The following is a 25265-nucleotide window of genomic DNA, read 5'->3' as shown; positions in this document are numbered from 1 at the left end:
TATATGCAGGACAAGTACTCTTAACAGTGCATTCCACCTTCTATTTCTTTTAATTTTAAGTTCGTACCATCTCCATTTTACAGATAAAGGAGCCTTGGCTTGAGAGATTAAATACCTTCTGTTTGAGGAATCCAGGCTTGAATTGCTGTGTTGTTGGATTTCTTTCTCTCGTTTATACTACCCAAGTAGAAGGCAACAGATTTTGAACACAGAAGGTGGTACTTTGCCGTGAAATGGGCACATGTTGTTGAGTTCTGGGAGTCTTCTTTTTTTATGGACATAGCCCTCCTGTTTCATTCAGAGGATGGGGTAAACCGAAAAACCAATTACCCTACAAATATTAAAGAATTGTAGACACAGTAGGTTTGAGAGATGCAGTAGGTCCTAGGAACTACCCAAGGAATATTTGTTCATCTCTTTCCTAGAGCATCCTTTGCCCTCTTAATATCATATGCAGGATTTCTATGCTGACATTGTTTTGTGTCACTCCCAATCCAACCTGTCTGCCTTCCTCCACTGATGAGTTCATAGACACTTGCAGCTGTTCATTTACCTTTATGGCACGAAGGTGAAATTTTTATGGAAATATATTCTCACCATTAGATTTAAAATTTAGTATTATTTTTTCAAATTACAATATAATTACATCATTTAACTTTCCTTTCATTCCTCCAACACCTTTCATGTATTGTCTTTTATTTATGGCATCTTTAATTACATATATATATATATATATATATATATATATATGCATGTATATGTATATCTGTACACATGTATTTACATATATCTACATATGTACATATATTCATGTACATATGTACATATATACATATATGTATCTGTACATATATTAATGCATTTATATAACACCAACTATATGTATGTATACATGCACACAGACCTGCTTAGTCTGTATAATGTTGCTTATACATATATGATTTTAAGGCTGACTTAGTATTAGATAGTCACTTGGGTTGGGTGCTTTTTGTCAACTGTTTGCAGAATACTTAGATGCCTACAGCACTCTGTCTAAGTTTGGGTACCCATAATATTTCCTCCTTCCGTGTTGGCATTTCTATTGATGTTCTTTTGAGGTCATGTTTAGACAGCAGTGTTGTTGAGACTTCATGGATATGGCTTCCCTGACATTCTCATAGATGTAGTCTCACTGTAGCCTTACAATCTTTCCACTAACATTCCACAATGTATCCTGAGTTTTTTGTTTGTTTGTTTGTTTTTTCAAGACAGGGTTTGTCTGTATAGCCCTGGCTGTCCTGGAACTCACTCTGTAGACCAGGCTGGCCTTGAATTCAGAAATCTGCCTGCATCTGCCTCCCAAGTATTGGGATTAAAGGCGTGCACCACCACTGCCTGGCATATCCTCAGTTTTAAGTGCAGAAGTTGTGTTTTAGTTGTATCATTTGGTGCTGGGTGTCATAAAATTACTTTCTCTGTAGTTTGAAAAGTTCTGGTTTTCTGTAATGGTCTCCATTTTTTCAAAAAGTGAGTGGTACACTTATCTGTGGGAATAAAGATAAATATTTAGAATCCCGTTAGGAATTTTGCTAGTTTGGTAGAGTAGGGGTTTTAGGTACTCTCCAAGAACCATGACCTCACTATCCTGGTAGTTGACTAGGTTTTCAGTACCAGGCACAATTTCCTTCATGTTGGTTAAGGCTTAAGCCTGAATTGTAAGTTATTGGTTACCACCAAGATATTCATGCCACTATTATTCTCTAGTAATACACAATTGCTGAGTGTTGTCCTTCAAAGGTGTCATCACTCTTGGCTGCTTCCCTTCCTTGAAAGCTTGAATGGTACCTTTTGATTTAATTAAGTTTAGACCTATGGGAATTGTTTCAGGTTAGATTCATCTCATACTCCAGGTTCTGTACCTAAAGCACACAGTATCTTTAGCAATACATACTTGTTGCCTATCACTGGGGAGCAATCAAGAACAAGAAAAATAGCCTATAATTTTTTTGCAGGGAGGGTAGTTTCTTGAACATTCCTGTCCAACAATCCAAATGGGATTTCCTCATACTTGGTATCGGGGGTTCTGGTTAAATATTCTATGGCTATTGGAGGAAGCATTATCAGCCCAGAAACCTTTTTGTTTGTTTGTTTGTTTGTTTTTCATTTAAACTACATATATGTAGTGTGCTCACCTTTTCCTTTGCACTGTCCTCCCTAATTTAAGTCCTTCTCTCTGTTTTCCCATTTCCTCCTTCAAATCATTTGCACCTTGCTATCCCTCTCTGACTCTCTTTCCACATCCGGGTCTTTTTTTACTTTCCTGGTTTCTGCAGTTGCCCCAGGTTACATAGTCACCTCTGAAGACTTGTTGCTAGGAACCTCAGATGTCAAAGAACATGTGACATTTGTTTTTCACTGCTGGGTTACTTACTTACTATATGTTTTCCTAATTCCATTCATTCACCTTCAAAGTTTGCAATTTTTCTTTATAGGTGAATATAATTCCATAGTATATATGCACCATACTTTTCATTAGCCATCTCTTAGTTGATGAATCTTTAAATTTTCTAAATTTTCTAGCTCTTGTGAATAGAGTGGCAATGAAATGGGACTCCCACTTGGTTGTTCAGCTAGGTCTTTATCTATCAGTAGTCTTCATGCCTCTGCCTCCCAGATTCTATGTGAGATCTACCCATACCCAACTCTTAAAACCAGCGTGTTCTAAATGGAGTTACAAGGATAAAGGAGGTGAATATTGTTTGGATTTCTGAGGTTCTGACTCAATCCTCATTAGAAGTTTTATACTGGTGAAATTAAAATGTGGACCATGGGTCACATGCTAAAACTGACACACAATGTTGTGTGCTTTTTCTCCTATAGTGGTCTTCACAAATGACAGGTACAGATGATGATTTTTATCAAAGCTGTGTATAATTATGGGCCCAGCACTGAGCTACAAGTATTAGGAAAATGTGTGCCTTGCAGATTAATGCCACTCACCTATACTTCACTGGTTGTTCCCTTTCTGTCACGTGAGCCCAGTAGCCCTGAGATAATTGACATAGGTCTTTCTTCCATTACTCTCCAATGACCAACATTATGCAGATATTGACCAGGTCCTCATTTCAGTGAGGAAGCACTCGCACTAACTTAGCCTGTTATAACATTAAAATGGAGAAAAACATAAATGAGAAAAATACCTTGAGGTATCTTTAGTGGCAGAAAAGTTTAATGAATTGAAGAAATACAATAAGGTGCTAAGCATTTTTCTTTTTCCTCTTTTTCCTCCACATAACTTATTTTCTTCAGTGGGCTCATATAACTTCGCTAATAGTAATAGAGCCTGTCTTATATATTTCAGTGTTGAATTTGTACTTAATAATTATTTCACAACCAATATTTTAGGCCTATCTTGATTTAAATATACTTTATTCCTAGAACAACTTGATACATTTGAACTAAATGAACAAGTCTTTAAAGAGAATCCACTTATCTATTTAACAAATTTTTATTGGATTGTATTCTGTCTCAGCATGGTTTATAATGTTAAAAGCAATGAATCCATGTGGTAACTTTTTTCCCATTTTCTGACTTTACCAACTCACTGTTTCTCTCTGCTCTCTTCTTTACTGTCTAGTCTGAAGTGTCCTGGATCCCCAACAAACATTACTCTGGGATTTATGGCCTGATGAAGCTGGTTCTGACCAAGACTCTACCTGCCAACCTGGAGAGAGTCATTGTCCTAGACACCGACATCACCTTTGCAACAGACATTGCAGAGCTGTGGGCCGTGTTCCATAAGTTCAAAGGTAGAATCTAGCAAGCCAGCCATGCTGGCTTTTAAAAATGTATTTTATTTATTATCTCTGTGTGTGTGTGTGTGTGTGTGTGTGTGTGTGTGTGTTTGTCTCTGTGATTGTCCATGCATATCTATGAGAATTTGTGTTCTCACAGAGGCATATGCCGTAGTGTAAATGTGGAGTTAAGTACAAATTTTGGTAGTCATTTCCCTCCTTCCACTTTGAATGGCAGAGGTTAAACTCAGGTGGCCAAGCTTTCAGGGCAAGCACTTTAATTCATTAAGCCATCATCTCAGCCAGTGTTCTTATTTGTAATGTGGTCCTAGAGATTCATCTTAGAGCCTTATATGTGCCAGCCATACCCCATCCAGCATTACATCAGAGAAAGGACATGAGCTTAAGGAGAATATTAATAAAAATCACAAGTGTAAAAGTCAAAAAATTATTATTATTTCTGAAAAGTTAAAGTAAAACTGAAAGTTATATCTCTAGGAATTGAAGAGATTGGATGCATGTTCATAGGAAAACCCATTATTTATTGACTGCATAGTCATTTGATAGTCATTTCCCTCCTTCCACTTTGAATGGCAGAGGTTAAACTCAGGTGGACAAGCTTTCAGGGCAAGCACTTTAATTCATTAAGCCATTTATTGACTGCATAGTAAATAAATAATCAGCTATGTTTATTTTAATGAACATGATAAAATTTTGGTATATCTTTTTGTATGCACATTTTGAAATTTATTTTCCTATTATTAAAACTAGATTTCCTTCTAATATAATATATCCTGATTACAGTTTCTCCTCCCTCTGCTCCTACCAATTTTTTCCACCTGCTCTTCTCTGGATCCACCCCCTTTCTGTCTCTATTACAAAACAAGCTGGTAAAGGATAATAAAATAGCAAAATACAATAAGATGAAACAAAAACTAACACACTAGAATAGGATGATACAAACATATAGAAAGCTCATGACTTGACCTTAGGCAGTCTCATATACTTTGAGGTAAATGATGATAGCTTGAACAACATCTAAAAAGAGTGTCTGGGAAAATGGCTTAATGGAAAAGAGCACCTGCTTTGTAAGTATGAGGACTTAAGTTTCAATCCTCAATACCTACATAAAAAGCCAGGCATAAATGCACATACCAGTACTTCAGCATTCAAGGGCATAGAAACACATGCTGACAGCTTTCTTGTCAGAGAAAATAAAATATTCATTTTCAAGAGAATATCCACTGGGGATATCTTCTGGGTTAGGGACAGAGCTAGTGACCACTTTCTCTTTTCAGCTCTAGGACTCCATCGGTTTCAGACCCTGTGCAGCCTGTGTTCATGCTACCCCAGTTTATATGAGTTCATCTATTCATCCTTGTTTTCTTGGTGCCTTCCATTCCTCTTCTCTGACTCTAACATTCTTTTCTCCTTCTCTTCTGCAGGTTCTTTTTTTTCCCTGAGCCTTGAGAGGAGGAATTTGATAGAGAGATCCCATTTAGAGCTGAGTGTTCCATGGTGTCTCACTCTATGCATTTCATCTCACCATGGAACTTTGTATTTGTTCCCATCTGCTACAGGACAAATGTTCTCTGAATCTAATATAGCAAAATGTAATACTATGTTCTTTTATTGAACAGTGGTATTTGATTTTACCCTCAGTACCTGATCTTTCTAATATCAGGCTCTTGGATAACCAGGCTGCAGCAGGTATGGGTTCTACCTGATGGGTGGAGTATGCCTTAAGTCAAATCAAATATAAATTAGATTGATTATTCCCTCAGGCCTCTTGCAACTGCTACTCTAGCATTACTTGAGGGCTAGTAGAAATTGAGGGATTTGTAGATGGGCTGGTATTTACATTTCTCATTGGGAGGTATGCAGAATATATTCTTGTACCAAAGATACTAACTAGCCTGTTGAGTTGAAGGCTCTATGTAGTCACTAGCTCACCTTCCCCACATTCAATGTATAAGTAAGTATCCAGTAGGATCTATCAACAACCTATATCTCAACAATAGCCTGGGTTGTTTAGGGGTTCCCATGGGATGCCTTTGGCTAACATCTCAATTAGATGTAATATATTCTTGAAACTGTAGCTTCATTTGGTGACAAGAGGTGGCTAACTCCATCTTCCTCAATAGTTGATTTCATATATTTTAGGAAACTTTTATTTTATTGGATTTCCACACTCCCCTTCTAATATTGCATTTCATTTTTAGTGTATCTTTCTATATTTGCTCCCTCATCCCTTCTTCCTCCAAACTGGACCCTCCAAGTCCAGTTCCCAAGTATTAATATTTTTATGGAGAGAAGGGCACTCAGCATGTATCTTTTTTTTTAATCAAATAATGTTTTGACTGATGAGAAAGCCTGTAAAGCAATAATAAAGACTATTGATTATGCAATATTTGAAATATCTAGTGCCTTTTGCTGTCATCCTCATTATTTTAAACAAATATGTATACATATATGTTTTAATGGCTGGATTTCTAAAGTTGCTCTTCCTATCTGATTCTTCTTCTTCTTCTTCTTCTTATTATTATTATTATTATTATTGTTATTATTATTATTATTATTATTTTGTTGTTGTTGTTGTTTTTCAAGACAGGGTTTCTCTGTGTAGCCTTGGGTGGCCTGGAACTCACTCTGTAGACCAGGTTGGCCTCGAACTCAGAAATCTGCCTGCCTCTGCCTCCCAAGTGTGTGCTACCACGCCCGGCTCTTTTTATTTTCATACATGCATGAGGTACATACACATGAATGTGCAGATAGAAACACCTGTGCATGCACATGTGTAGTTCACTGCAAGACATCAAGTGTTTTTATTGCTTTGAGAAAGAGTTTGTTTATCTGGTTTGTTTTTGTTTTGTTTTTTGCCTTTTTTTGAAACTGAAGTTTGATGATTTTGTTAGGATATCTGACAAGAAAGCTGTCAGCATGTGTTTCTATGCCCTTGAATGCTGAAGTAGTGGTATGTGCATTTATGCCTGGCTTTTTATGTAGGTATTGAGGATTGAAACTTAAGTCCTCATACTTACAAAGCAGGTGCTCTTTTCCATTAAGCNTTATTATTATTATTATTATTTTGTTGTTGTTGTTGTTTTTCAAGACAGGGTTTCTCTGTGTAGCCTTGGGTGGCCTGGAACTCACTCTGTAGACCAGGTTGGCCTCGAACTCAGAAATCTGCCTGCCTCTGCCTCCCAAGTGTGTGCTACCACGCCCGGCTCTTTTTATTTTCATACATGCATGAGGTACATACACATGAATGTGCAGATAGAAACACCTGTGCATGCACATGTGTAGTTCACTGCAAGACATCAAGTGTTTTTATTGCTTTGAGAAAGAGTTTGTTTATCTGGTTTGTTTTTGTTTTGTTTTTTGCCTTTTTTTGAAACTGAAGTTTGATGATTTTGTTAGGATATCTGACAAGAAAGCTGTCAGCATGTGTTTCTATGCCCTTGAATGCTGAAGTAGTGGTATGTGCATTTATGCCTGGCTTTTTATGTAGGTATTGAGGATTGAAACTTAAGTCCTCATACTTACAAAGCAGGTGCTCTTTTCCATTAAGCCATTTTCCCAGACACTCTTTTTAGATGTTGTTCAAGCTATCATCATTTACCTCAAAGTATATGAGACTGCCTAAGGTCAAGTCATGAGCCTGGAATATGTGTTTGAGGGGCATACGTGAGAGAAGTATTACATAACCTAGATGTACCTAATAGTAGCTGCCTAAAAGTCTTCTCTAACATTACCTGGTTTCTAAAGTTCTTTCACACTATGGCCAAATACAATGGCAGAGAAACTAACTAACTTCCTTCCTTCCTTCCTTCCTTCCTTCCTTCCTTCCTTCCTTCCTTCCTTCCTTCCTTCTTTCTTTCCTTCTTATTTCTATTTCATTCTTTTTATTTAAAAATTTTATTAGATGTTTTCTTTATATACGTTTCAACTGTTATCCCCTTTCCTGGTTTCCCCTCCAAAAACACCCTAGCCCATCCCTCCTCCCCCTAATTCTATGAAGGTCTTCCCTCTACCCGCCCATCCAGTCCTGCTACCACATCCCGACATTTGCCTAAACTGGGATAATGAGCCTTCTTGGGACCAAGGGCTTCTCTTCCCATTGCTGTCCCACAAGGTCGTCTTCTGCTTCATATGCAGCTGGAGCCATGGTTTGCTCCATGTGTGTTCTTTGGTTGGTGGTTTAGTCCCTGGGAGCTCTCAGGGATCTGGTTGGTTCATATTCTTGTGCTCCTATGGGGCTGCAAACCCCCTCAGCTTCTTCAGTTCATTCTCTAACTCCTCCATTTGATACCCCATACTCAGTCCAATGGTTAGCTGTGAGCATACACCTCTGTTTTTTGTCAGGCTCTGGTAGATCCTCTCAGGAGACAGCTATATCAGGCTCCATTAAGCAAGCACTTCTTGGCATCCATAATAGTGTCTGACTTTGGTAACTGTATATGGGATGGATCCCCAGGAGGGGCTTTTCCTTCTGTCTCTGCTCCACACTATGTCTCTGTATCTCCTCCCATGGGTATTTTGTTCCCCCTTCTAAGTAGGACTGAAGTATCTACCCTTCAGTCTTCTTTTTTCATGAGTTTCATCTGGTCTTTGAATTGTATCTTGCGTATTCTGTGCTTTTGGGCTAACATCCACTTATCAATGATTTCAGGCCATGTGTGTTCTTTTATGATTGAGTTATGATATTTTCTACTTCCATCTATTTGCGGAAGAATTTCATGAAGTCATTGTTTTTAATAGCTGAGTAATATGAGATTGTGTAAATGTACCACATTTTCAGTATCCACTCCTGTCGAAGGACATCTGGATTTTTTTCCAGCTTCTGGCTATTATAAATAAGGCTGCTTTGAACATAATATAGCATGTGTCCTTGTTATATGTTGGAGCATCTTTTGGGTATTTAGCCAGCTGTGGTATAGCTAGGTCCTAAGGTAATACTATGTCCAATCTTCTGAGGAAATGCTTTAGGTGCTTCTCAGCCATTCAAGTTTTCTCAGTTGAGAATCCTCTGTTTAACTCTTTACCCCATTATTTAGTAGTGTTATTTGGTTCTCTAGGGTCTAACTTCTTGAGTTCATTCTATACATTGGATATTAGCCCTCTATCAGATGTAGGTTTAGTAAAGAACTTTTCCCAATATGTTGGGTTGCCTTTTTATCTTATTGATAGTGTCCTTTGTCTTACAGAAGCTTTGCAATTTAATGAGGTATCATTTGNCAATTCTTGATCTTACAGCATAAGCCACCAGTGTTCTGTTCAGGAAATTTTCCTCTGAGCCAATGTGCTTGAGGCTCTTTCCCACTTTTCTCTTCTATTAGTTTCAGTATATCTGGTTTTATGTGGAGGCCACTGATCCACTTGGACTTGAGCTTTGTACAAGGAGATAAGAATGGGTTGATTTGCATTCTTCTACATGCTAACATCAAGTTGAACTACCACCATTTGTTGAAAACCCTGTTTTTTTTTTTCCCACTGGGTGTAATTACCTCCTTTGTCAAAGATCAAGTGGCCAGAGGTTTTTGGGTTCATTTCTGAGTCTTCAGTTCTGTTCCATTGATATACCTGCCTGTCTCCATACCAATACCATGCAGTTTTTATCACTATTGGGCTGTTATACAGTTTGATGTCAGGGATGGTGATTCCCCCAGAAGTTCTTTTATTGTTGAGAATACTTTTCAGTATCCTGGATTTCTGGTGATTCCAGATGAATTTGCAAATTACTCTAACTCTATGTAGAATTGAGTTGAAATTTTAATGGGGATTGCATTCAATCTGTATACTGCTCTCGGCAAGATGGCCATTTTTACTGCACCAGACTTGCCAATCAACAAGCATGGGAAATCTTTCCATCTTCTTCGATTTCTTTTTCCAGAGATTTGAAGTTCTTTTCATACAGTTCTTTCACTTGCTTGGTTAGAGTGATATGATGGTATTTTATGTTACTTGTGAAAGATGTCATTTTCCTCATTTTTTTTTTCTCAGCCTGTTTATTCTTTGCATAAAGGAAGGCTACTGGTTTCTTTGAGTGAATTTTATATCCAGACACGTTACTGAAGTTGTTTTTCAGTTTTAGGAGTTCTCTGTTGGAATGTTTGGGGCCATTTAAGCATATTATCATATCATCTGCAAATACTGATATTTAGACTTCTTCCTTTCTAATTTGTATCCTTTGACCTCCTTTGTCGAATTGCTATGGCTAGGACATCAAGTACTATACTGAATAGACAGGGAGAGTAGGCAGCCTTGTCTAGTCCCTGATTTTAGTGGGATGACTTCAAATTTCTCTCCATTTAGTTTGATGTTGGCTACTGATTTGCTGTATATTGCTTTTACTATGTCTAGGTATGTACCTTGAATTCCTGATCTTTCCAAGACTTTTATTATTTAGGGGTGTTGAATTTTATCAAGTACTTTCTCAGCATCTAATGAGATAATCATGTATTATTTTTCCTTTGAGTTTATTTATATAGTGGATTATGTTAATGGATTTTATATGTGGTATAATCCCTACATCCCTGGCATCATGCTAACTTCTTCATGATATATGATTGTTTTACTGTGTTCTTGTATTCAAGGATTTTACTGAGTACTTTTCCATCGATATTCATAAGGGAAATTGGTCTGAACTTCTCTTTTCTTGTTGGGTCTTTCTGTTGTTTAGATATAAGTGTAATTATGACTTCATAGAATGAATTGGGTAGTGTTCCTTCAGTTTCCATTTTGTGCAATATTTTGATGTGTATTGGTATGAGGTCTTCTTTGAGGCTCTGATAAAATTCTGCACTAAACCCATTTGGTCCTGGGGTCTTTTTGCTTGGGATAGAATTAATGACTACTTCTATGTTTTAGTGCTTATGGAACTGTTTAGATGGTTTATCCGATCCTTATTTTTCTTTGGTCCCTGGTATCTGTCTAGAAAATTGTACATTTCATCCAGATTTTCCAGTTTAGTTGAGTGTAAGCTTTCATAGTAGGACCTAATGATTTTTTTTTTAAAACTTTCCTCAGATTCTGATGTTATGCCTTCATTTTCATTTCTGATTTGGTTAATTTGGTGTGGTCTCTGTGCCCTGTGGTTACTCTGTCTAAGGTTTATCTGTCTTGTTGATTTTGAAAGAACCAGCTCCTAGTTTTGTTGATTCTTTGTATGGTTCTTTTTGTTTCCTCTTGCTTGATTTCAGCCCTGAGTTTGATTATTTCCTGCCATCTATTCTTGGTTGTATTTGCTGCATTTTGTCCTAGAGCTGCTAAGCTTCTAATGTATGCTGTCTTCAGATTCTTTTTAGAGGCACTCAGATATATGGGTGTTCCTCTTACCACTGCTTTCATTGCGGCCCATAAGTTTGTGTATGCTGTGCCTTCATTTTCATTAAATTCAAAAAAAGTCTTTAATTTCTATCTTTTTTTCTTCCTTGACCAATTTATCATTGATTAGAGTGGTGTTCAGCTTCCATGTGTATGTGGTCTTCCTATTCTTTTGTTGATATTGAAGACTAGCTTTAGTACGTGATGATCTGAGATATGGAAAAGTGATGGTTGCTTCCTCTTATTTTTGTTGTTACAGATGGAATTATGTTTGTCTGGCTATCTTCTTTTAGGCTTTTTAAAAGAAGATTGCTTTCTTACTTTTTCTAGTATAGTTTTCCTCCTTGTGTTGGAGATTTTCATCTCTTATCCTTTGGATTTGTGGAAAAATATTGTGTAAATTTGGTTTTGTCATGGAATATCTTAGTTTTTTTCCTCTATGGTAAATGAGAGTTTTGTTGCATATAGTAGCCTGGACTGGCATTTGTGTTTTCTTCCTGAAGCTACTCCAAACAAGGCACCTGACTTCACAAAGCTCCCTGATAGACCAGACTACACTACATCTTTATCTATCACTTGCAAGGAGTATAAAATGTGAGGTTTTCTCCATGCTGTCTCTTTCCTTTTTTTTTTTTTTTTTTTTGGTATGGAAATTTCGAGGTAAAAATAAGGAGATAAACTTTTCTGTTTCCCATATATCTGTGTTTTTGTACTTTTTTTTTCCTTCTAAGTTAGAACTAAGGAAGGTTATGAGCAAGAAGAAATCTCACCCCCCAACCCCCTACCCCACCTCCCAAAATGTAAAATGCTCTGGTCAAAAGGAAGAATTCCCATCTCAAGGCAGTGGCACTTAACTTCATTCACTATAAACATATTGACTGGCCATGTCCGTCTTTGTCAGTTGAACTACATGTCCAGATCTGTTGTGGCTCTTTTACTGAGACAAAACACTAGAGCTATCAACATTGCTGATGGTCTAGACTATCCCTCTGTTTAACTTCCTTCCATAAAAATCAACTAAAGATTCAGCCCTTGCCTTTGCTTCAGCCTTTGGGAAATGTCCCATATCTCTTGGCTTTTGCTTCTCTTCAATATCAGGTCCCTCCCTGTCCATATAAACATGCTGCACCCTCACCCAGCCCGCATCAGCTACTGGAGGGTTTTCAGATCTTTAGTAGGACCTGAATGCAGCAGTTAGAGGGAGATTTTCTGAGAGTATAAATAATAGACCCCTTTGTGGTTAGCAATATAATCAGATACTGCATTTGTCAAAACTATATATTATCTCCCACAGATTCATGTGCTGAAGTTTTCCCCAAATGGTAGTACTGGTTGGGGAGGTAGTGAGATTCAGTTATGGGAGCATGGTGTGGAAAGATTCACCCTGTTCTAGCACCTTCCTAGCTCTCTCTGCTTCCTGGACACTATGAATTGAGTTCTTCCTTGCTCTGCCCCTTGTGTCATGATTTTTTTTTCTCACCCTAAGCCCATAGAAAGAGTTCTAAGTGACCGTAAACTAAAATCTGTGAAAGTGAACCAAAGTAAATATTGTCTTCTTTTAAGTTACATAAATCAAATAATTGCAATCTAAAACTAAGTAGCAAAGTGATAAGGGACAAAAATCTTGAACCTCCCATTTAATAATATATTATTCCAGATATCAAATACCTTTTGACAATTGGGAATATTGTGAGAATATAAGGTCCCAAGCTCTTTATTTTGACAGAAATGGAGGCAGAAAGGAGGAATGATTCCTTTGTAAGTGGGTTGTTAATGTGCAGCGGGGTGATAATGAGGGTTCTCACAGAAAGGTTACATTTAAGCAAATACCGGAAGAAGTTGGCAGAACAAGTGAGCAAGTAGGTATGCCTAGAGGGAGCATAGGCCACTGTCTTGATCTCAAGAAGCATCAGGCACACAAACTGCTATGAGTAGATACTTAACAGGGTTGTCCTCAGAATGGAATGGAGTGACCAAAAACAAAGGGCTGGAGGCTTTGCATGTTAACACCGTGGGACCTATGGAGGACAGTGAACTTTTATCAATTTTGGGATCTTTTGGCAGACTCTGTCAGAGGTGTCACTTGATCTGCCTTCTTTTTGTAATCATTCATCCTTGCTGTTCTTAGTTGAATAGAAGGAAGCAAGAAAAACATTTAGGGAACTTCCAGTAATCCTAGTGGGCAATGACTTGAGCTTCAACACATGTACAGCATGTGAAAACCTAGAAGTTTTCACTTTAGAACACATTCTAGAATTTGAGTGATCTGCAAATTCCAGGAAATAAGGTAGGAGATGATCTCAGGTGTTTAGACTACTGTGGTGTCATGGATTACACTGGGTAGTATAATAGAGGTCAGAGTAAAGGTCAGTACTTATTGTAAGTCTTTATAAACTTGAGATGGCCAACTGGACATCAGCATGGAAAAACAAGGAGGTGGGCCAAGAGATGAATGTTTATGAAGCAAAGAGGAGTTGAATATTATCAAATGTTCCTGAAACCAAGCTAGAAGTTTTATGCATTTCAGAGTTCAGTAAACTGGGCCTGCACACTATTCCATTGCTGTTCTAGTCTAGGCAGTTATTACCTGACAAAGCAGACTCAAAACTCTTCAGCTTTAGAGCCTATGATCTGTCACTTTGTGTCACTTCTTTAGGATTCTCACTGGGGTATTTGATTGACACCTACTAGTCCGATGGTGAGGGTTAGATCAGTTGTGAATTTGGGGTCCTAGGTACCTGAGCTAGCTGTACATTAAATTCGATGTAGGATCTGACTGTAGCAATTACAGCAAGATGTTCTGTTAGTTTGTTTTATAGGTGGATTCTGAGGATCCAAGTCAGATGACTGGGCTTGTAGGACAATGATTTTAATTAACAGAACTAGCTTCCCAGCCCCTGGCCATATTTGACAAACATAACAAGATGGTAATAATGTCAGGCCAGAGTTGAGAATTTCTGTGCTCAGGTAACTGACCTGGGGCTACTCTTTGCTATGTGGAAAGAGACATTGCTCCTTGCTTGCTTGTCTATGGAAATAGAGAGGCAGAGTAACATTTGGGAGAAGTGTTTGGTGACAGTATTAAAATCCTGGAACCCTTGTCTCTGTCGGAAAGATGCTGTTTACTTTGTGCTAAGAGCTCAAAGAGTGATCAAAATCCAATCAATATCATAAATAGAAGAAAAGGTAAAGGCTGGACTGGTCATGGGATCATGTAGCCACAGCAAGGGAGAAGCTGGCATACGTACTGATTCAGGTTTTTAACTGGCAAAGCCCAGATACTTGGCACCCTAGCCACAGCATGGAGGTTTGCCTGGCTATGTTGCTTTTGCTAAAAAGGGAGAAATGCCATTTTCTCAGCAGTCGCACTCCTTGACTCATTAGTATAGCTGGCATATGGTTATTTGTTAACTTCTCTGAATATATCCATGAGAAGAGAGAGCCATGGCAGGAGATGTTACTGTTTGCTGATTTTCTGTTTTGTATGTTCCTTTCTAGAGTTAAAGGGACTGTGCTCATCCCCCTGACACCTGGTCCACTTCTCAAGAAGCAGCTGTAGGGCTCCTCATCCCCTAGCTAGTGTCTGAGTTCACAAGGTCAGCCATCACACTTTGTGGATTTATTCTAGGTCATCCAAAGTACAAACCTTAAGAGCCTGCCTGGAGTTTAAATTACAATGTTTTTAGGTTGGATGACTTTGATTGAGAATCCATAGGAAATCTCATTCAAAATAATTTAAAGGATATTTCCACATATGTTAGTCAGGCTTGCCATAGTCTATATAATAAGATGTATTGGAGAAGGTGATTTCCTCCACTGAGCCCATCCATGTAGGCCCACTGGCTCCTTTAATGAAAGAACACCACGGTTGTCAACAGATGAGTGTGAAGCACTGATACCTGTGGGCACGGGAACTTTCTACACCAGGTCTTTTATTAAAAGAACTGTCATGGTTCCATTGCAAACCTGACTTTCAAACCTGAAATGTAGATCCAGGTCCATTGCTTTTCATACTTGGTGGACTGAATCCCATAGCAAGAAATTCCTTTTGTTTTATCTACAGTGTGGTTAATGTTCTCTGTAGTCTTGATGGGTTTTAAAATCACCATGACAACTCCTGTGGTTGTATATGAGGATGATATCAGAAAGTCTTAAAACATCAGGGAAGAGCCAATCTGAATATGAGCTGTGGTCCTGGACTAAACAAAGAGACAATGAAGTAAGCATCAACATTCATCCCTCACTGGATATTTTACTGCTTGTTTGTGATGTGACCAGCTGCCTCACACTCTTGCCACCATCCCTTTTTCACACAGTGGACTATAGCTTCAAATTATGGGGTAGAGTAAACCATTTTTTACATTACTTTTGTCAGTTGTTATATCACAACATTGAGGAGAGGTACCAATACACAACACAACCCAAAGCGGAGTCTGGCTTTTCTGTACATCTGTACATACCTGCACTATTGTCTCTACAATATGCGGAACATCCTGCTTCCAATGAACTCTTGTTGTCCTTTCCTACTTTGCTTGGAATATTCTGTGTAAAATGCTTTTCTAGACTCCCTATGTTGTTTTTACCCCCCTACCTCCAAGTGTTACAAACCTTCCTTTCCAAAACACTGTCATCAGCACACTATTAATATGCCTCCATACTCTGATGTCTGGCAGTATGTGCCTGCCCCTAGATAGATTTTAAGCTCCTTTTCTAGAGTCCATTTGCCCAGAAGACCCAGCGAGATCTTGTTTGACTGATCTTAATTTAAAAGAGCAGGAGTGTACAGCACAGTCAAACATAGTGGCTGGTGCCAAGGAGTGCTTTATGTGGCATCTCATTTGCCATTCTTTCCAAATGGGTGAATTCTTGATCTCAGTATTGCCAACATCTGGTATAATACTCAGCATGGGCATAGTTAGGGTCAATGTGTGTGGTTCATTTCTGTTTTAAAAACCATTGCACTGCAACAAAGATTCCACAGGCTACCTTTAAAAATGCTATTGTCTTCCTTTTAATTTTCCCTTCCTCCCTCCTTCACTCCCTTCCTCCCTCCCTCCCTCCTTCCCTCCATCCCTGCCCAACCACCGCTCTGTGTGTGTGCCTATAAAAGAGCACCTTACATGACTTGTCATGCTCTTCCACTCTTCACTTTATGTTTTTAAGACAGGGTCTGTCAGTGAACCTGGAGCTATGTTAGTGACCAACAAGACCCAAATAGTCTTTCTCTGTATTCTACAATGTTGAGATTTTAGGTACATGTGTAGCCACACTGAGCTATTTACATGGGTACTGGGATTTGAACTCATGCCCAATGAACCATTTTGACTTCCCCCTCCCACATCCTCTTTTTTTTTTTTTTTTTTTTCTCCTTTTTCTAACATAGCTTCAGGACATTTGGTGGATGTGAAAGACAACATACAAAGGAAGAAACTTGTCTCTCAAAGAAATGTATGGATACAGAAATTGGGAGACAGGGATATGCACTCTCTTTTGGACTGAGTTTGCCAAGGAGAAGGCATAGGAGATGCATGGGTTGGGGACACTTAAAGGGGCTTTAAAGTCTAGGTAAGAGTTTGTGAAGGAAAATCCTAGGAAATGGAACTCTTTAAGAAAGACATGGAGAGTATATTTATGGCAGTTTTCTGAGGATGTAGCTAAAGCTTACTGTTCATTGTAATTAGGTGTGTAGGAGGCTAAAATCCTTTCAAAAGCAGGATTGAGTTCTTCACCCTTCCTTCTTCTTTCTCTCAGTCATTCACTAAGTTGAGTGTCCCCTACTCCAGGAATATCCTCATCCTAAGCCATGCTCCAAAAGATAGTCTGTGTGATTCAGTTACAGACACACGTAACCATGTAAATCCTAATACAAAGAGTGTCCTTTGAGAAGGAAGTGGAAGGAAATTTGGCTATAGAGAGAAGCAGTGATTTGATAAGCAGTTCAACTGGGGTGACATGATATAAGACAGAGCAAGGAGCCACAAGCCAAGAAATGCAGGTGGAAGCTGTACTTGGAAGTGAAAGACAACATGGGATGGAGTCTTCCCTCATCTCCAGAAGAACCAGCTATGCAATACCCTGACACCAGCACAGCAAGACAGATGTCATGCTCCTAATCTGCAAACTGTTGCAGGATACCCTTGCCTATTTTCTAGCCTGTGAGTCATCTGTTACCACAGCAGTAAGAAACTAACATTCTGGGCCATTGAGACCTGAGTTCAGTTTCCAGAGCTCAGGTAAAAATGCTACCTGTGGTTGAGTGCATCTGTAATCCCAGCAGTCCTACAAGGGAGGCAGGAGGCAGGCACAGAATCACCAAGAAGTTTGAAAGCCAGCTAGCCTGGAGTACACTATATAGCCTCCCTCAAAACAAGCTGCAAGGACAGAACTGAGTACTAAAAAGTCACTGCCATGCGATTCATTACCCCCCTACCCCCCTTCTCTTCTTTAAATGTCCTTTGGGATATAATTCATTTCTTCAAGCCTCAGTTCCCCAATCTATAAAAAATTAGAATACAGAATAATTGTGCCTCAAGGAGCAACAATATAGGATAAAGCTCTTTCCATAGTGGCTTCCCATGTCTAATTAAACACCTGACCCAGAACAAAGTTCAGTTTCTTTGTGGATGTACAGAAGGAAAGACGGGTAGCTTTGGGTTGGTTTTGTTTGTTTGTTTGTTTTTTAAGGCAAGGTCTCATGTTTCCCAGGCTAGCCTACAATTATAGCTGTAGCTGATCTATCTCCCCCTTGAAAATGCTGGAATTATAGACATATGCCACTATGCTCAGTTTTCTTGATTGGTTTGGAATGCTTGCTTCAGGTCTTTGTGATTCATATACAAGTACTTCTTGGAAGATACATTACCTGCTTCCTCATTTTCTCTAGTGCCTGCTGGGTTCAGGTCCAGCATGTTGTACCTCAGTTGTTGTACCTGACAATTGATTGACAATGATAAATGCTTGCAATGTTATATTTGAAGGCTCAGAATACTGAGTAATACAATAATCTATTTTTTTTAACTTTAAATTTCAGTGTTATTGACAGAATATTCTACTAAAGTTTTATTTATTTATTTATTTATTATTTTCTTTATTTACATTTCAAATGCTAACCTGAAAGTTCCCTATACCCCACCCCCGCCCCTGCCCCCCTACCCACCCACTCCCACTACTTGGCCCTGGCCTTCCCCTGTGCTGGGTCATATAAAGTTTACAAGACCAAGGGGCCTATCTTCCCAATGATGGCCGANTAGGCCATCTTCTGCTACATATGCAGCTAGAGACACGAGCTCAGGGGGTACTGGTTAGTTCATATTGTTGTTGCACCTACAGGGTTACAGCCCCCTACAGCTCCTTGGGTACTTTCTCTAGCTCTGGGGCCCTGTGTTCCATCCAATAGCTGACTGTGAGCATCCACTTCTGTGTTTGCCAGACACTGGCATAGCCTCACAAGAGGACGCTATATCAGGGTCCCTTCAGCAGAATCTTGCTGGCATGTGCATTAGTATCTGGGTTTGGTGACTGATGATGGGATGGATTCTCGGATGGGGTAGTCTCTGGATAGTCCATCCTTTCATCTTAGCTCTAAATTTTGTCTCTGTACCTGTATCCTTTCATGAGTATTTTGTTCCTTATTCTAAGGAGGAATGAAGTATCCACACGATGGTCATCCTTCTTGGTTTTCTTGTGTTTTGCCAAATGTATCTTGGGTATTCTAAGTTTCTGGGCTAATATCCGCTTATCAGTGAGTGCATATCTAGTGACTTCTTTTGTGATTGGGTTACCTCACTAAGGATGATATCCTCCAGATACATCCATTTGCCCAAAAATTTCATAAATTCATTGTTTTTAATAGCTGAGTAGTACTCCATTGTGTAAATGTACCACAGTTTCTGTATCCATTCCTCTGTTGAGGGACATCTGGGTTCTTTCCAGCTTCTAGCTATTATAAATAAGGCTGCTATGAACATAGTAGAGCATGTGTCCTTATTACCAGTTGGAAGATCTTCTGGGTATATCCAGAAGAGGTATTGCTCTATCCTCCAGTAGTACTATGTTCAGTTTTCTGAGGAACCGCCAGACTGATTTCCAGAGTGGTTGTACAAGCTTGCAATCCTACCAGCAATGGAGGAGTGTTCTTCATTCTCCACAACCTCACCAGCATCTGCTGTCACCTGAATTTTTAATCTTAGCCATTCTGACTGGTATGAGGTGGAATCTCAGGGTTGTTTTGATTTGCATTTCCCTGATGACTAAGGATGTTGTACATTTTTTCAGGTGTTTCTCAGCCATTCGGTATTCCTCTGTTGAGAATTTTTTGTTTAGCTCTGTACCTCATTTTTTAATGGGGTTATTTCAATTTTTGGAGTCTAGCTTCTTGAGCTCTTTGTATATATTGGATATTAATCCTCTATCAGATTTAGAATTGGTAAAAATCCTTTCCCAATCTGTTGGTGGCCTTTTTGTCTTGTTGACAGGGTCTTTTGNCTTACAGAAGCTTTGCAATTTTATGAAGTCCCATTTGTCAATTCTTGTAGAGCTTAATGAAAATGAAGTCATAACATACCCAAACTTATGGGACACAATGAAGGAAGTCCTAAGAGGAAAATTCATAGCCCTGGGTGCCTCCCAAAAGAAACTAGAGAGAGCACATACTAGTAACCTGACAGAAAAATTAGAAGCCCTAGAACTAAAGGAAGCAAATTCACCTAAGAAGGCAGGAAATAATCAAACTTTGGGCTGAAAACAACCAAGTGGAAACAAAAAGAGCTATTCAAAGAATCAACCAAACCAGGCGCTGGTTCTTTGAGAAAATCAACAAGATAGATAAACCCTTAGCCAGACTCACTAGAGGGCACAGACACAGCATCCTAATTAACAAAATCAGAAATGAAATGGGAGACATAACAACAGACCCTGTGGAAATCCAAAACATCATCAGATCCTACTACAAAAGCCTATACTCAACAAAACTGGAAAACCTGGATGAAATGGACAAATTCCTACACAGATACCATGTACCAAAGTTAAATCCTTATGATTTGCTTTTCCAAACAGAATGGCCTAAAATATTTTGGTTTTCCATACATTGGTCAGAGAGAAGCATTTTGAAAGACAATTTCACTTACATAGAATTTTAAGGAACCAATGTGACCATTTTTTCTTTTAGATGAATTATAAATCACAGCATCTTGAACACATGAGCTTATCTCTGACTCCACTCTGCTAATGTCACAGGAAGGAACTAAAAGAAGATATATGTTGAACAGGTCAGAGAGAATAAGAGCATTAGAAAAAAGCATAGCAGAGAGGTGAAACGAACACATATGTGGAGCACCAGTACTGATGAGGAAAGGGAGTGGACATCACTTCCCCACTGAGATTCAAGGCAGAGTGTGGACTGCCTAATTTTTACTGAACCCAGAAATGACTCAACAGAAAGGGCCTGCAGACACAACCACATATTGTAGGCAGGCCTAGAGAGAATCAGAAGCCTGCTTTCTGCTCATGAATCCTGGCTAAAGTTCATCTCCATGCATGCTGTTTAAGGCTTTCTCTGTTTACAGGATATCCAATGTAAAGAGGCCGGATTTCATGACCAATATGAAAGTTCCAGTTCCATTTTCTCTTTGCCTCACCCTCGCTGAGGAAGCAGTGGAATCCAAAATTTTTATGTCTCAGGGTGCATTGTACTCCCAACCCCATCTAACAAAAAACAGTTTCAAGCCCATTCTTCCAGGTTCTGAGCTACTGGACCTGGAACTCTGGGAACACAGCTTTCTCAGCAGCTTGTGAAGTGACCGAGGCTACAAGTTAAAAGAATTTTGCTCCTGGTGGCCATTGCCTGCTGCCATTAGCTTCATGCCAGCTCCAATTCCTTGCTGTACACTGTGAGGCCATAGTGTTTTTCCAAACCTAGCACCTCCTACAGAGGTATGAGCTAAAGTATTGTAGNGTGTTCTTTTTGGGCTCATGAGTTCATATTATGCTGATGTTATCCCTTTGTTGTCTAAGCTCTGCCAGTGACAGTGGGTACTCATAGAATCTTCATGGCTGCAAATGGCTCTTCCAGAAGGACCCTGCTTTGTGGGTGTATTATGGGCCAATGAAAGTCCTTCATCATCATGTAATGTGGGATAGTCTTCCAAAGTCTTCCTGCAAACTACATGCCATTGCTGGTGCTATGTGTGTGTATTCTAAAGAGACCACAGGCAGTAGAGGCAAAGCCTATGATACTCTGACAGTCAGAATCTTCTTTGCTAAATTATACAAAGACACCACTAAGTAACAGGTAGGGGAGAGAACAGCCTAGAATATCAAACAGACCTGATGTTAGTAATCTGGGAGCTGAAACAAACAAACAAGCAAACAAAATCATTCATAAACATATGCTCAGCATTAAAAAAGAGGACACTTGAAAAATGAGCAACAATTTTAGGACTTATTTTTCTTTGGGGTTATGTATATATGCACTTGTACATGCACAGTTATATGTGCACACATGTGGAGACCTGAAGTGTTATTCTCTATTGACCTTACACAGTTTCCTGTAACTTTGCCAAATAGGTGAGGCTGGCTGGCCAGCAAGCCCCAGGGATTTGCCTGAGGGCTCCCTCCCCAGTGCTGAGAATACAGGTGTGCCTAATATACACAGCTTTCTAAATGTGAATTCTAAGTATTGACCTCAGGTCTTCCTGCCTTAAAAGCACTTTATTGATTGAGCCATCTCCCCAAATACAACTTTAAGAAACTAAAGGTGAAATTTGTGTTTCAAAAATGGTCAAAAGTTAAAAATGGAAAGTTCTTACTCCCAAGAGTAAAGGAAAACAGAATAAATCCATGTTATTCTTAATGATTGAGGTGGTTTTTGTAGTATATTGACTCCTGCTCTCTTGTCCCCCAGTTATCTCCCCAATGTCCACCTTGTACAGAGTTCCCTGAAATCAGGCAAAATTGTGCTCTGGATCTTGCACAGCTTTGGGACTTTTATCTTTTATAAGAGACAAATAGGTGAACCACATAGCATTCTCGATTTACTCATCAGATATACTCAAAAAATCCTATGTTTGTAGTGGGTTCATTCTCCTGCCTAAACGCCTGGCATTGCCCAGCCTTCTGCTACCTGTCACCCATTGCTAAAATGGATCTCCTTATTTTATTATATTTTGTTATTTCATTTTTGAGATAGTGCCTCACTTTATTGCCCAAGGTGGCCAAACTTGTAACTCTCCAGTTTCAGCCTTCTACTCATGGGGACTATAGAAAGAAGCCATTATATTCCTCTGGCTTAATGCCCTCTTGAAGAGTTTGTGTTGTTCTTCCTCTTCTTTGAATTCTCATATATTGCAGGATAAATGCATGAGGAAAATGGGGTGTACCCTTCATACGGTATGTCTGCAAGAATTCTTTCTGGACTATATTATCCATATAATGTCTGGGTACTGATGTTGACTCTGGCTCCTAGAAAGTATTTCATTTAATCTTATATCTATTTTTTTAGAATACCCAGATACCAGTGGTTAAGCAGTAGATCCTGGTGTGACTACTGGAAATGCTTAACAGAGGATTAAGGGCCTTTTCTGACAAATGGTACAGAGGAAGTCATCCTACCTCATTCTCCAAATTGATAAAGTTATTAATTAGTTAAGTTTGCCTTGACTCTACTAGCTAATATTTCAAGAGATGTACATTTTACTGAGCCTTTAAGTGTTTTATTAGCAAACCACAGTGTCTTATTTATCTTTACAACAGCTTTATTGAAATGTAAGTCACATGCCATAAAATTCATTTTTTCAAAGTTTATAATTTAGTGAACTTTAGTGTGCACAAATAATTAGTTGAGCAAGTAGCATCACCAAAGTTAAAAACATATGAATGATCCCAAAAGACAGACTTCATATTTATGAGCTGTCTCATTACACTCTCTCTCTCTCTCTCTNCTCTCTCTCTCTCTCTCTCTCTCTCTCTCTCTCTCTCTCTCTCTCTCACACACACACACACACACACACATGAAGGCACACATGCCCATGTCTGTATGATTTTTAGGTTCCAATATTTCAGATAAACAGATCTCTTTTATATGTGATCTTTAGTGACTGCTTATATCTAGTCTAATAATTTTCAGAAATCATTCATTTAGTATCAGTTTGTTCTTCATTCTTTTCATGGCCAAATGATATTCTATCTACTCTGTGCCAATGCCACCATTTTTAATGCTTTTACCAACTGATAGGCATTTGGGCATATTGTACTGTCTGACAATTGTGAACCATGTCACATGAGCATTGATGTTCATAACTATTGTGTAGACATTCATTTCAATTCTCTAGGAGTTGAATTGGTAGGTCATATGATGACTCTGTTTCAGTCTGAAGAATGGCCAAACTGTTTTCTAAATATCTGCCCCGCTTGCAGTTTTGTATCTCAGACATTGCTGTTCATGCACAAGGAATATAAATATATAGGATACCAATACACTAGTTCTTCATCTAATGGGGCTTCTACACATGTGGACACAGGTGAGTAATACAGAGAATGTTCCTCTGTACCAATTCAGAAATACCCAGGGGTCATTATGCAATGAACACACCCTGGATATAGTGTGTAGGGGTATCCTAGAAACAGATGCTGTTGTTTAGATACAAACTGAGGCAGGAGGCAATTTTATAGATTATAACATGTTCTAGTCACAAAAAATTTTCCCTTGCTTTTTCTTTGTTTAGCACTACAGGGCAGCATTGTCCTTCTCATTTCCAGTTGAACACCAAACCTCAGCTGCCATTCTTCTTGAGACCATCTCCCAGTGGCATGGATCAACCCAGAAACATTCTCAGAAAGTCAATGGACTCTGTGCTGCTTTCCCTAATTATATTCTCTACTGAGACTGGAATTCTCTCCTGATGATATCCACATATGGCATAATGGAAGGAGTCTAGTCTAAACAAAACATTAACATTTTAACTGTGCTAAGCCAGAAGATCTGTGCAGCAAGTTAATAAGTGTCAAAAATCTCTGTGATTGAAACTCCAGTGTCATTTTAGAAAGAACTTCCCAGGGTCCCTCTTGCCTGATTTGTTCTTCAGCAAAGTCTCCACCAATAGGAAGTGTGATGGAGAACAAGTCCTTTTGCCCCTCCAGGGCCTGAACGAAGCCTTTGCTTTCTGATTGCCTTAGTTATCTCTTTGTAGCCTTTTCTTGTAAGCTTTTATTGATTCCAACAAAGCAGGAAGACCTAAGCAGCTTTCACAGTCCTTGGGGATATGTGGTATGCACCACTTCTTCTCAGTGTTGGAATGAGAAGATTGACCTGGTGGCTGCAAGGCTCCAGGACTAGAAGATTGTCCTAGGGAAAGAGACAGATGGGATACCAAAGTGAGTGTTGTAGGAAAGCATGACAGATAAGTTTTTCTAAGACCTGAATATTGACTAGAAGCTTCCTTTGTTCAAGAAATGAGGTTTTTGTTGTTGACCCATATACTTAAAAAGTGGAGGAGATTTCAGATTATGATTAAGGTAATAAAATGGCTCACTGAGTAAGGTGCATGCTTATATAAGCGTGATGTGCTGAGTTTAGATCTGATACAGCTACATAAACATCCAGTTTGATCCCTAAACTGCTTGTGTATGCACACAAACATACATACACACACACACACACACACACACACACACACACACACGCATATACACATGCACATAAAAAGCTGAGTTGCTTTTATTTTGTTTAGTTCTTAATCTTCACTTTTAAAATATGGAATAACTTTTGTTTGGTTAAAGGATCAGTAGTAATCATAAAAATAGGGGCAAGTTAGAACAAAGCTAGGAGAGAAACACCTTCTTTGCTGCTTTTAATATTAGAAGTAATCTCTTAGGGTCCCTGCAACCTGGAGTCTGGGTGTAACCTAGGCATGTGTGGAGCAGGAGCTTATGATCTGTTGGGTTATATCAGATAACTGGCTTTGCCTGTAGCTTGAGTTTTATTAAGGGCGACATTGCCGCCTTCTGGTGTAAGAGAGTAAAGCATGAGTATCTTCAAAGTAAAATTTCCACTATCTCTGCAATAGAAACCAGGTCATCCCATATAATTGGTCACAAAACAGGCCTCCATAGATACAAAAATATTGAAATCATCCCATGCATTCTATCAGATCACCACGGACTAAGGCTAAT

The 25265-nt window shown here is 38.9% G+C and overlaps 1 protein-coding gene across 10 annotated transcripts in view; it reads left to right on the top strand.

Annotated features, from left to right (window-relative positions):
- Large1 (LARGE xylosyl- and glucuronyltransferase 1) overlaps positions 1-25265 on the top strand; it is a 385957-nt gene that overhangs the window by 234724 nt on the left and 125968 nt on the right. For all 10 annotated transcript variants that reach the window (XM_021218836.2, XM_021218837.2, XM_029531875.1 and 7 more), the window contains one exon: positions 3617-3788. In XM_021218836.2, the coding sequence (XP_021074495.1) occupies positions 3617-3788 (172 nt within the window). The remainder of the gene's footprint in view (positions 1-3616; positions 3789-25265) is intronic.

Source organism: Mus pahari, chromosome 19 (assembly GCF_900095145.1).
Source record: "Mus pahari chromosome 19, PAHARI_EIJ_v1.1, whole genome shotgun sequence".
NCBI lineage: Eukaryota > Metazoa > Chordata > Mammalia > Rodentia > Muridae > Mus > Mus pahari.
This window is presented reverse-complemented; position numbering and strand designations above follow the sequence as displayed.